Source organism: Cygnus atratus, chromosome 7 (genome assembly GCF_013377495.2).
Source record: "Cygnus atratus isolate AKBS03 ecotype Queensland, Australia chromosome 7, CAtr_DNAZoo_HiC_assembly, whole genome shotgun sequence".
Lineage (NCBI taxonomy): Eukaryota > Metazoa > Chordata > Aves > Anseriformes > Anatidae > Cygnus > Cygnus atratus.
In genome coordinates this window covers 21,909,290-21,922,302 of record NC_066368.1, presented here as the reverse complement: position 1 = coordinate 21,922,302, position 13,013 = coordinate 21,909,290, and the positions used below count along the sequence as shown (strand labels likewise).

The 13,013-nt window shown below is 46.3% G+C and overlaps 1 protein-coding gene across 1 annotated transcript in view; it reads left to right on the top strand.

Moving 5' to 3' along the window:
* The first annotated feature begins 11,142 nt into the window (after positions 1-11,142).
* PAPSS2 (3'-phosphoadenosine 5'-phosphosulfate synthase 2) overlaps positions 11,143-13,013 on the top strand; it is a 31,551-nt gene continuing 29,680 nt past the window's right edge. The window contains exon 1 of the mRNA XM_035548451.2: positions 11,143-11,259. Coding sequence (XP_035404344.1) covers positions 11,239-11,259 — 21 coding nt within the window. The 5' untranslated portion in view covers positions 11,143-11,238. The remainder of the gene's footprint in view (positions 11,260-13,013) is intronic.

Here is a 13,013-nt window from a genome sequence, read left to right as displayed (position 1 = left end):
CTGGTAAGTTGATCTCTCTTAATCTCTCCTCCTGACTCTCCTTCTCACCTGACTTATTTCTTCTGTGTACAGGCTCTCGTTTCACCTCAGCTGTTTAGAACATGAATGATCACAATTGTACTGTGTTTTCCAGATGAGGTTTTGCAAGTGGCTCAATGGCATTTCCCTTCGTTTCCCTCTTGGGAAGGTTAATCATTATGCAGTTGAGGTTTTTATATTTACTGGTGTGGTTGAGGGCTGTTTTCTGTAGCACTGCAGAGGTTTTGTGCATTGGCTCCCATCTGGTGCTGGAGGACACTCTCGACAGGTGTCACAGATCACTTCTTGTCCATGGGTTTGTGTATAACAGATTTGTTTATAATATAGAGCATTACTACCTATATTCTGTGTGCCTAGAAACATCTCTATTTGCCTGCATAGCCACTGCTCTGACGATCCAGTGCTGCTGTATAAAACCCAGTGCCTGGGGCCATGTGCCTCCAGCCCTCTCAAGCATGAAGCATATGCAAAGCCCTCGTGAGGTTTGGCTTCACAGGAATGCCTTTGGGGTTCAGATTTCTTTTCACATAACCCAGAATTACAGGGCTTTTCTCCAGTCCTTGGAGGCCTTGGTGTGGCGCAGAGTGACAAGTCTTTCCTCTGGAGCCAGAGCAGGCTCTGATGTGGATCCCCCAGCCTGGAAGCTCTCCGGGGATTATCCAGCTCCCAAAGAGCTAATATCATCAGGTGTCTCCTTTCCCCCTGCACCATTCTTCTTCTGGGGCTGAGGTCAGGTGAGATGGATGCTCACGTGTCACCCTGCAGCAGATCTCTACTTCCCCCTTTCTCCATCTCTGGCTAGTGCGTGTGCTTTCTCCTTGCAAAACCTCTCCATGGAAAATTGGTAGTGAATGTTAAAAAAAAAAAAAGTAATGAAAGTTGGTAATGAATGGAAAATTGGTAATGAACTTCCAGTGTAACATTACTGTCCTGAGCCCATGTGCCCTGTGTCCCTGGTCAGTCAGGGAAGAGGTGGTAAATCTTGGTTAAAGTTAAAGTCCCTTTTCCCTGTGTTAGGTTGTGGTTCTTTGTTTTTCTATTTTTGTTGTTTTTGTTTGCTTGCTTTTTGTTTTGTTTTGTATTTGTTTTGTTTTCTCTCGAAGGTGTTGCATCTGCTCATTCAAACCAGATTTCATCATGGGACTTGAGGTAAAAGTAAAACCCAGACCGGGACATGGTTCTTTGAACTGCAGGCATCCAGCTGAATGAGAAAAGACAAAGCTAACTGCAGAAGTTCATGTGACCTACTTTGTAAGCTCTCTTGTGTAGCCTGTAGATCAGGAAACTAAACAGGAGGCGGTAGCTTTCATGGTAAATGAGAAATTGTTTCCGTCCTGTATGACAATAGAGAATGTTGTTCATCATTGTTTTTAACTATATTTCAGTTACTGGGACCACTTGCTTTGCTGCAGCATGAATATCAACTGCCGTTTGATCCTGCTGAAAGTTAAAGGGCTGTTAACCCATTTTGAGAAACCCAACTTGTTTTTCTCTGACAGTGATGTAAGAGAGTAGCTCGAAGAGAGTACAGAAATACGTCATCTAACTTACTGTAGCAGTCCGGTGGCTGTGCATGATGTTGGACTTGGGAGAGAAGGTCATTGGCTGGGGGGAGAAAAAGTAAGTTTTCCTTCAGGGCTGGAAAGCATAGTGGTAGAGTGGCTACTTGGGTGTAGGTGCTTCATGAAAGCTGAGCTACCTTTGTGCAGGGGGAGAATGGAAGTGTGCACTGGTCTGCATTGCTTCCCTTTGCCTCGGATGGAGAAGGGCTGAGGCTTGAACCAATGTCTGCGCAGGAGCCTGCTGAAATCCAGGTGGAAAGATTCAGGATGCGGCAGAGGTCATGTTATCGCAACAAAGCAGAGCAAACAAATACACGAAGCTCTCTTCTTTCTCCATCTCCCTACTTTACACTGACAATATGGAACGAGTGGCTGTTTCAGCAGTGTGACTCCAGGCAAGGTGCTCTGCTGAAGCCTTGTCTCTTGGTCTCTCTTCAGCAAGCAGAACATGCTTCATCATTTTTGCTTAGTGCCTTGCTATCTTTTATGCCTTTCTACAGGTGGACTGTGAGCACAGGAGAGCAGATCACTGAAGCACACCTTGAGGAGGTATTTGCTTAATCTAGTGCCATCCTGGACAAGACAAATACAGTAGCCTTCCACCAACCCAGTACACTTTTTAGGGAATTGAGCTGATGTGAACCACTGAACTGCTCTGGTGAGCTAATGGGCAACGGTGTGCTCAGGACATAGCTGCAGCCTATTATGAAATTTCCTGGTATAATATCAGTTCTGTTGGGCCCAGCCACTACAAAACAAAGCATTCAGTGTGCCTTTTCTGCCAGGGGAGAGCTGCCAGGAACAACATGGTTGTTTGGTCATCTCTGCTGGGTTGCTGAAGATGTGCTTGTTCTCATTGCCGTGTGCCCATTTTCCCTTTGTTCCAATAATTCAATTTATGTTTGAGGTTCATGGGATGAAATATCACTTTCTGTTTCTTTGCCAAGGGATTCCTGGAGCACAGTTGGCAGTGTGGACTTAGGTGTTTTCTTAGTGACTTGAAATGGAAAGAAATAGCTAAGAAATAAAGACATTCTTTTCTAGTATTTCCTTGTATGCAATATGCATTTTCAAAGACACTGCTTATATAGAAAATAAATAAATAATGAAATGTTTGGATAAAGCTCCCAAAACATTTCACAGCTAGTAAATAATGACAACCTAATAATCTTTAACAAAGCTTATTTCCTCTTATTAACAATGGCTTTTCTAGGAGAGTGGTAAAAAAGGCTTCTCTAAATAACTCTAAAAATTACAAACTTGAGATCAAGTTCACCAAACCTGAAGTCTCACAAAAGAATAAATTAAAAGTTTTCCTTAAGATGTTTTTCTGTAGGCATGGTCATTTATCTTAGTTGCTGGTAACGTATGTCTGTCTTGGCTAGAGAACCTGCCTGGTAACCCATGTGGCAAACTACACTAGAAAATGTAATGGAGAAAAAGCACAACTAAAAGTTAAAATCCAGTGGTGCATTGCAAATCCTAAGCCATCTGTCCCCACACAAGAGTGAAGATGAATGAAAATGGGTGAACAATGAAGCCAGCGAAGACCGTGGGGTTGTTCACTGTGTATTTATCTTGGGCTGATTGAAAAAGTGTTTGGAGCTGTAGAGCTTGTCTTCGTAAGTGGAGTTTGGAGAAGGAGAGGAGTGACGGGTCGGAGCTGCTATCTTGCAATGCTCCTTCCTCTGCAAGAGGATTAGGATGAACTTAGACCTCAAAATGTTGTGATAGGAGTTGACTTTGCTACTTGCCCGTGCTTGCCCATCTGTAACACTACCTGGCCCTACAAAGATTGCATTTCTTTGGCTTGTCCTTAATCTCTGTCTGACTCTCCTTCTATCGTGACTGCATTATTGACAGTTTTATCCTTGAAGATATCAGGCTGGCTATCTTATGCCTTTTTCTGTGCTAACCTGCTTTTGGAAGAAGACATCTGTGGATTTAAATCTCCTCACCTGGGCGCCCAGATTACAGCAGTCTGTATGGAAAAGGAGTCTGTGAAAATGAGCCTTTGGACTCATTTCAGGATGAAATGATTTCAGGAATTTCAGGAATTGAGATCTTTATTCCAGTATTGTAAAGGCAACAACGTAGGGATACGGGCAAAGTCTGTGATAGGGACAAGAAATCAAACAGGGCAAAGGCGATGGATCTATAGCAGAGAATTACACACAATAAATAAATATCTTTACTGCAATATGACATATCACAAAAATGATAAAGACCCTTACCTTTTGCTTCGATAAATCAATTTGCTTTGTAAAGTCAATTGTTACTAAATCATTATTCAAGGTGAGTGCAAGGAAAACAGTGCACTTCTATAAGCAGAACAAACTGCATTGTCAAAGATTTGCCTTACCTGAATTCTTCCATGATTGGATCTACAAACTGCCCCAACCAACTGTGGAAAATTGGCTGGACAGAAATTGCTGGCTATTCCTGATGTGATTTTGCTGACAAATACCCCTTCTTTTTTAGAGTGTCAGGCTCCCAGGCTGTGATGAACACTGGCTCCCCTGCTATGCAAGTCACCTTTGCTTGGACATCTCCATGCTATCTCATGAGGTGATGCTGCACACGTGGCCTGACATCCACACTGGGATATGGAGCTGTTCAGATTGTGGTTTGGGCCCACACACCCACCCTGCCGGATGATGCTTTGGGTTTTCAATGTGCTTTGAGTTGCCAGCTCCTTGGAGTGAAATCTTCCATCTGAACTGCTTTCTTGATTGCTTCACACATTGCTGTTGTAGCCGTGCCATACAAATGCAAAGAGAGCATGCAGTCAGCCTGAAAAATGCAGCTGAGAGCTGCTCTGGCCTCTGCAGGGCTGGTAGAGAAATCTCTAAAGCGTTGCTGGATTTCGAAGACAGGCAAAGGAAAAAAAGAGAAGTAGGAATAAAGAAGCCAGTGAGAAAAATCAAGGAGCCCGGTCAGAACATAGTTTAGAGATCTGGGCATTGAGTGGTGCTGGAAGGATGTGACTAATGTTTGTACCTTCTCAAAAAAGGAGGGCGGAAGAAGCTGACATGTAATTGCAGAATGCTCACCCTTTCCCTAATGATTATGGGATTTGTTGCATGTTGGCTTGCTGTGTGGGGACATCATCCCAATGGGTGGACCAACTGCGAACCTTCAGAGCTGTCAGTTGTAGACTGGAGAACATGTAAGAAAATGAGACTGTGATGATGAGCATTAGCAGTTGTGTCACCAAGGAGCAGCGACTAAAAGAACGTCCTGGAAATCACAGGTCCGGGTTGTTTAGCATGAGTTCTGAAGCGCCATGAGAGGTGTGTGGATGGAGAAGGGGCAGCGTGCATGCCAGTCAATGGGAGCTGCACAGAGCACCAAGGTGGCTGTGAAATTCTCACTAGAGGAGGAGAGAGGTGTAAAGATGGTCCCATGTTAAAAACTCTCTTCACCCTTGTTCTATGATGTGGTGGTGTGGTACAGAAGGATACAAAGATGTCTGACAGCTTAAGCTAAAGTTGAATACATCTCCTGCCTGGGTAATAGGAGGCCATCGATTGCTAGGATAAACTTTTTTTCCCCTCCAACTCTCTCCTTTCTTCCAAAATGAGAGCCATGATTTTTTGCTTTTCTTTTTTGCCTTTTTTTTTTTTTTGACTGTTTTATGGTGTTCTAAAGATGCAAAGTCCTGTGCTGGTGCAAAACTTTTTTTCTGGTTTGGGCTCCTTACTCCCATTGTGAAATCTTTGGCAAACTGCTTCTGAACATAGGATTTCAGGCTATCTGTAGCCGTCCCCAACAGTAGTGGGTGTTGCTAAGGCTGGAATTTTCTGTGGCTGGTTTGTTATAACTTCTGGATCTTTTGTTTCTCTTGAGCAGCTCTCCCAAAGCTGGAGATGATCCTGTTTTTGAATTATAGAACGATTTCCTGCTCTCATTAAAAGGCCTAATTGCTTATGCCAGCAGCCAGTGCCCTGCCAGCCTGCATGGATGGTCAAGCTACCAACACACTGTGCTGTGCTTTGCTTTGATAGTTTCTGATTTGATGTCTCATGAGCGACATTTTAGGGCTGCAAATCCAGACTTGAGTTATACACAGGATTAAAAAAAAATTGCTTATGAAAAATCATGCATGAAAGGTGAGGTAGGTAAGCAGGAACTGCTTGTTGGGGCAGTTCTGTATCAGAGCTGGTATCTTTGTGGGTATGACAGATCACGGAGCTGATGCCAAAGGTATTACGAGCATTAATTTGTGGAAAGTTGAATTTTGAAAATTTTGATGAGCATAATTTGTTAGAATCCCAGTGGCTGAGCGATGCTCCACTAGCTGGGGTGACAGCCTCCCTTGGGGCTCTGTTGTCTGTATTTGTTCTTGGATCAAAAGCTGGTGAACCCGGGTCTGCCGTTCATAGGTGTTTCTGCACTGATTTCCCCTGTGGGCTCCCTCCTGAGAGTTGTCCTTATAATGTTTGTCTTCCGTGCAACCTCTCCCTCACTGTTTGCAGACGAGCAGTGAACCCCAAACCACGTTGCCGAGGCTGTTCTTACACTGCTCTGCCTCGGGCTGGTTGTCATCTGACCAAACCTGGAGAAGCCATGAAATGGGGCATACAACTTTGTCTTTATCACCTGTGAAACTGAGCAAGCTGCTCAAGTTGAAGCAAGCCACTGAAGTTGAAGTCTTCGTCTGCAGGTTCCCTGCGTTATGAAAGCTAATGAAACAGAAAACATAGTGTGGTAGTGGAGTAGTTTGAGGATTGCTTGTAGGGCTCATATAGCCTGGTATGCAGGAGAGCTCGACTTCCATGGCACACAAGTTTGAGCCTGGCCATCCTTCCTGCTTCCTCCACCCGTGGCTTCTGCTTTCCCAAACATACAGCACAGAGCAGGTGGGAGCCGCTGAGGGAATGGCATCACTAGTAACACTGTGACTGATCTTTGCACTCCTTCTCCTGAGGCTGCGGTGTTAATTTGGGCAAAGCTTCTGCTGCTAGATATCAGCAAGGTGAGGGAGGTTGTGCAAGGATGTCAGGCTATATAGTCATCCGAAATCAGGGGTGGTGACCCCCCTTTATGTCTTCCATGTGGGAGTGTACTTACAAGGAACACCCTTCTCCTTCCACAACACTTGACTGAAGGCTGCAGTACTTTTAAGGTTGGTACCATCCTACGAGCAAGGATGTGACCTGTTTTAATTTCCACCTCTGTGACCCTGCAGGTGGGCAAGGGCTGAGTGACAAAATACTTTGTTGCTGTTAAATCTCTTATGCTAGGCGTGATGAGGTGGGTGTCGAGGAAACCAGCGGTCGTGCTGGGCACACAGGCATTCAAGTGAGTATTGACACTTTGGGGTAATTTCTTGGGTTATGCTAGGATGGTATTTTTGATTAGGAGTGGGAAGCTATCTGTAGCAAACACTTCGCAAGCAGTTGCTCACAGGGCTTGTTTGGTGGAGTTATATATAGATTTTCCTCTCTGTGGGTCCTGTTAGTGGAACAGTAGGTTGCACAATGGGCTCTTCAGAGAGCTGTTTGTCTAGAGATTTATTACTTCTCTGAGATCAGAGTGTCAGGGTATTATAAACTTTCCAAGGGAGTGCTGAATAATCCCCATTCTGTGTGCACTAGGGCAGATACCCAGTGAATAACTTGCTTCTGTCCCTCCCAGTAAGGAGAGAAACAAAAGTCTCGGATCCTGTAAGCAGAACAGGAACACCCACAAATAAAAATATTCTCTTTAATGCTGTAGCATATATAATAGGACTCGAAAGTTGCCCAATCATTCACAAAGCAGTTTTTTACTGAGCAGGGAGGCTGCTTCAAGAGCCCTTTTTTTGCTATCTGGAGAGATTTTTAACCCCATCTGCCTTGCTGTGATGCTGCTTCTTTCACCAACTGTGGTAGGCTGGGGCTCCTAGAGCTTGTTAAATAGCCTGAGAGGTTCTTTAATGAAAATTAATTGAGTGTCACTAATTCAAATGTCTCTTGAGGTAAGCAACTAGATTTTTTTTTACTGCTTAATTTCTGATTCTATATAATCTATTATTTCTTTGAAAAGCACACACAAGTTAAATCTTGAGGCAATAGCCATATGCTTTTAATTATTTGAAGTTTAATATTAAAGGAGTTCACACCATTTTCTGCATCATGCTGGAAAAATGGAGGAAGAAAAAAAAACCAATCTTTTAAATGCAAAACATTTCTTACTTGCTAAATTCTCAGGCAAGTTATGAGCAGTCAATTTAATTCCTAGAAAGGAGATATCTTTGATAAAGTATGAAATGAAGAGTGATGCAACAAATGCAGATAACATTGACTTGTTTCCTGTCTCACTGATAGATATCTGGGGGAGACATGGAAGTGTTAAATGCACTTAGTGTTATTTTTTCTGTTATGTAGAAGCATGACTTTTCTGTCTTTTCCAGTTATCTTTCTATTGTTCATTTTTAATGAGATGGAACTTATTTTTCCTTCAAAATATGCCTGTACGAAATCTAGCTGTACTTCAGGCTGGGCCTGGAGGGTAGTAATCAGGGGCACAAAGCCCAGGAGGTGGCCAATGGCTAGTGGTGTACCCCAGGGGTCAGTACTGGGTTCAGTCCTCTAGAAACATCTTCATTAATGGTCTGGATCATGGGGTATTCTCAGGGGAATCTCACCAATGTCTATAAACACCTGAAGGGAGGGCACAGAGAGGATGGAGCCAGGCACTTTTCAGTTGTGCCCAGTCAAGAGGCAATGAGCACAAATTGGAACACAGGAAGTTTTATCTGAACATCAGAAAACAGGCCTGAACAGGGCAGAACGTTTTTATAGTGGTCTGTCAGTACAGAAGTCTCTCTTTCTGTCTTTTCTTTTACAGGCCTCTTTTTATTGTTCCTCTTTCTTCATTAGATGTATTTCCCTACTTGTGGTGGTCTGTCAGGCACTTCTAACTGTTTTTCTTTACTGACGCTGCACAAAAGAAAGTTAACATGGGGTGTGTGTGTGTGTGTGTGTGTGTAAAGATGTGAACTTAAAATTTATCCTGTTTAGAAGGAGAATATTGTATGTTTTTATCCAACTAAACAAAAAAAATAAATCACTGAAAAATAATAGGAAATTAAGATGTGTAATTAACTCATCAGAGATAACATGTTCTGCTGTGTTCTTGTAGAGCAGAGCCACAAATGCAACGACAACTGTGGTTAATCTGTAATCACCTGTGTTTTCCCCAAGATTTTACATGCCTTGCCTGCCAGGTCAACATTGATTTGATCACTTCTGAAGCTCTCATGTTAACAAATTTACTTGAATCCACATATAAATAAAAGATGAGATGCTGGCTGTGGGTTCTCTGGTTTGGGCATGGCGTAAAGTTGCTTCTGAGCACCAGCTAAACAGACTAAGCAGCTTTAGTCAATGTTTGGATGCCACCGTGCTTGAGAAAAAGCTTACCAACACCTTCCGTTCACTGTGCACTCCCAGGCTTTGTCATTTAGCACATCCTTCTCCAGATGTCCTCCACAGGATGGGGCAGAGCCTGTTTCCTGCCTGGGCAATGGTTGCGGGAGGGTTCCTTTAACAGTGCCCTTGTACCAGGACATGCTTTTCCAATGGATAACATGTTCATGCTTGTTTGTTCTTCCAACCATGCTGTATTGTTTTTATGGCAGGAGCTTAATCTGCAGCTGGACAATCAAAAAAAAAAAAAAAAAAAAAGCAGTCTGAGAAAAGGCATGAAATGAGAGAGCCTAAATTGTGAGCTGGGTATTATTTAGTCAAGTTGGTCCAACATGTAATGTGGGTTTAACTTGAGTTACACTGTGGATTAGTTCATTTGATCACACTGTATTAGCTGCATGGCTTTAGGAGTTGGTTGAACAGGTGCTACTTGCCTCCTTCCATCTTTCCAGTCCCATTCCTTCACCTGCAAGTCATCCTTGCTCCTCTGTCCCCACACTGGGCCCCGTTCCTTCTCCATTTGAGGAATTCCTTTTATTCCATTGTCTTTCCTTTTATCCTTCCCTTGGGGTTTCCCATTTTCTGTTTTATGTGTCCTTCTCCCACTTATTCCAGGAGCTTTGCAAAAGCCCACTATCGTTTTCCCCCTAGGGGCTTCTTTTACGGCACCAGCATCTTAAACTCTTCTGGAAAGAAGGGCAAAGATGAACCAGGAGTATTTTTATGGTGAAGGATGTGAATGGCTGCTGGTGATCGCGTGAGGAACAGGTACCAGGAGATGCCCACAACTCCCGTGCCCAAAGTAGTGTTTACATGTTGGACCTAGAGAGAGTGCTTGTTCTTCTGGACACGATTAGAAGTGAGTTATCTCCTCCTGGGGGAGAAACAGGACTGTTTGCATAGCTGTTCTCACAGCCCTGGTGGATTGGTAGGGATTGGGGAATGGGAGTGGTCAGAGGACAAGTGCAATGCTGGATGGGGCTGTGCATTCTCAGGCTACGTGAAAGAAGTCCAGCCATGATGGGCAAAATTACACACTCTCTGAGAGTGTTTCTTCCCTCATGGGTCATCCCAAGGATGCTGTGTGGTTTACTCCACTGGGATGTTGTCTGTCCTCTGGTTCAGCAAAGTCCTGAGATCTGGGCTTTTATAACAGTGGAAAGTTCCACAGGTCTGTTGTGTATTTCCTGAAAAGCTATCAGGAGTGGTTTCTGATTGATTTTATGTGCTGGTGGACTCTTGTGTGTTTCTTTCCAACCTTCTTGGCATTTGCAGAGCAACCTGGCCCAACGGTCAGGGGCCTGAACATAGAGATGCTCATTTTTTTGGTAGTGGTGTTATTCTTCAGAGGTGACATTTTGGCCACAGACTTGTGTCGTGTGGTGCCCTGTTCCTTCCCTTTGGGCCTGCCTCTCCCTGAATGCACACATTGTCACTGGGTGTGAGCTGGAGCCATCATCACCATCATGGGGGTGGCAGTGAGGGAAGATGAATTTCACCCGAGAGGCGCAGCCGAGCCAAACACCTGTTTCGGCAGCAGCAACCTCAGTGAAATGGGCCTTTTTTCCCCTGTGTCCTGACTGTGCCTATGTGACAAGCCAGAGAGAAGCCCGACTGTGTGCGGGACCCTTGTCTGAATGCAGGATTGGGTAGCCAAGCCAAAACTAATAGGGCAAGTCCCAAGTGGTCGACCTGAGTTTATAAATAACCAGGCTTGGGGAATTGCAGACTTGTGTCTCAGCTCTGTGTGAAGGGCCGGCTGCGAGCCCTTGGACGCTGCGTGAGGGGCTGGTGCAGGCTCTCACCTCTGTCGTGAGCGACTGGAGGTGCCGCAGCGCCGTGACTCGCCCACACACGGGACAGAGCACCAAGGTATCGCTTGTTCTGAACGCAGCGTGTTTTCCCAGCAGCGTGTCCTTTATCTCGCCACGCCGGTGCCCGTCGCAGGGCTGTGGGGCCGCTCCCCAGCCCACCACGGCCGTGCCCGGAGGCGGGCGGGCCGGGCGGCCGTGAGGTAACGCCGCGGTGCCCTTCCGAGCCCGCTGGCGCCCGAGCTCGCTCCTCCTCCGCTCCCCGCCACGTCGGTGGCTGCGGCGGGAGGAGGAGGAGACGGAGGAGGGTTCAGGGTGAGAGGGGCCGGCCCGGGGCCGTGCTACGTGTCGCGGGAGCCCTTATAGCGCGCTGCCGCCGGGCTGGCTCTGCCTGCCCGCTTGCCCGCCACCATGTCGAGCAGCCAGCAGACGGTAGGGCCGCGCTCCGCCGGGGCGGAGGACGGGCCGGGGAGGCGGCGGTGGCGGGGCCCCGGCGCCCCGGTGGGGCGAGGCGAGGCGAGGAGGCAGGGCCGCCGTCCCGCTCCGGTGCTTCGGGTGCCGCCTGCCTCCCGAAACCGCTGAGGCAGCCGCCGGCTTTCGGCACTGCCAGTTCTCCGGGGACGGGGCGGGGGGGGGGGGGGGAGGGAGAGAAGAAGAAGAAAAAAAGTTTAAAAATTCTGATAGGCATGGCAGTTCTCAGTCAGAAATGGGAATCGCAGCTCTCTGTGGCGGGCAGCGTCGCTCTCCCTCCGCTGTTTCGGGACGCGAGGTGCCAGTCCCGCTGGCTGCCCTGGCCGCTAGCAGGAGTACGGGCATCCCGGCCGCAAGCCTTGGGCTTTTTTGGTGGCTGCTCTCCTTCTGTTTCTTCGCTGCAAGGTTTTCAGGTGGTTTAATGCATTCAGAGCGAGTCCGGGTGGGAGTGCAACCCAAGCGGCGCTTCACGAAGCGCGCCTCTGTGGCATCCTGAAAACCTGTGCTGTAGGGGTTGTTTCAGGGAGGTGCAACGTGTGGGCTGTGCACTGGAGGATTTTTTTCATTCTTGTGACAGGAGAGAGGTATTGCTGAACTTCCAGAATAATCCCTCTACTTTGCCTCCACCCTGGGTGGAAAAATGACCTTTATAAGCAAGATTGTGGCTGATCTTTGTACCCTGGTTGTCAAAACAGATGCTAGCTGTTGACAGCTGTAAGCGTATTTTCATGTGCTTGTCTGCCAAGCTATGCGATAGAGTAAGATCTCGCTAATTGTAAGAGTTTTCAGTCATTGCAATGAAACCACGCTATTATCCCATTAGTGATCGCAGTCTGTGGCCAGGGAAGCATGGTGCTGTGCAAAGCAGGGCTGCAGGTCTTGCTTGCTATGCGGACTTGTCAGCCCCTTGCTTTCAGCCATCTCAAGTCACTTGGAGGCACAGGACAAGGCACTGCCTTTGATAAGGCTCCTGTTGTCCGCGTGAGAGCGAGGGAACGAGCTGTGCTAGCATGCAGTTATTTGCACGTGTGCACGAGGTGTCTTGGACTCGGTCTTGGTGAAATTTACACGGTACGGGGCAGGAAGGTTGAGGCATCTGTGGTTTATCAGAGATTTTGCCTAAAAAAAGAGCAGGCATCTGTGGTTTATCAGAGATTTTGCCTAAAAAAAGAGCAGGCAAGAGCATTATGCGCACCTGCAGCTAGTTGCCTAACTATTGTAGCTCAGAGGAGTTTGAGTGTGGTGGTGAATTTTTCATGACATCTTTTGTAGGCAGGACAGCCAAGACAGGTCTGATTGGAAAAGGAAGATGAGGAGCAAACACTAATTCACTCTTCTGAGATCCCTTTCAGTACAGCAGCTGGTCCTTCTTCTGCACCTTCCTTAATCCCCTTTTTTCCCTTCCTCCAGCAACCTGAATCCTTTTTCCTAATAAAATCCTAGTTTCTACCACTTCTTTATGGTGTGGGTGATGCAGTAATCTTCCTTCTGCAGGCAACGTTTTGTGAGGCTTTTCAGATGCACTTCTGGAGGAGAATGGATGTTTCCAGCATTATTCACTGCCTGAGAATATGTCAAAAATGGATTTTGTAGGCGATGCTGATTAGCTGCCCACTTTCAAAAGGTGCAGTAGTGCTAGCTGTTACAAGGTGAGCTAACTGTTATTTGGCCGTGCTTCTGATTTTGCACGCTGAGTATTCATAAACCCAGGATTT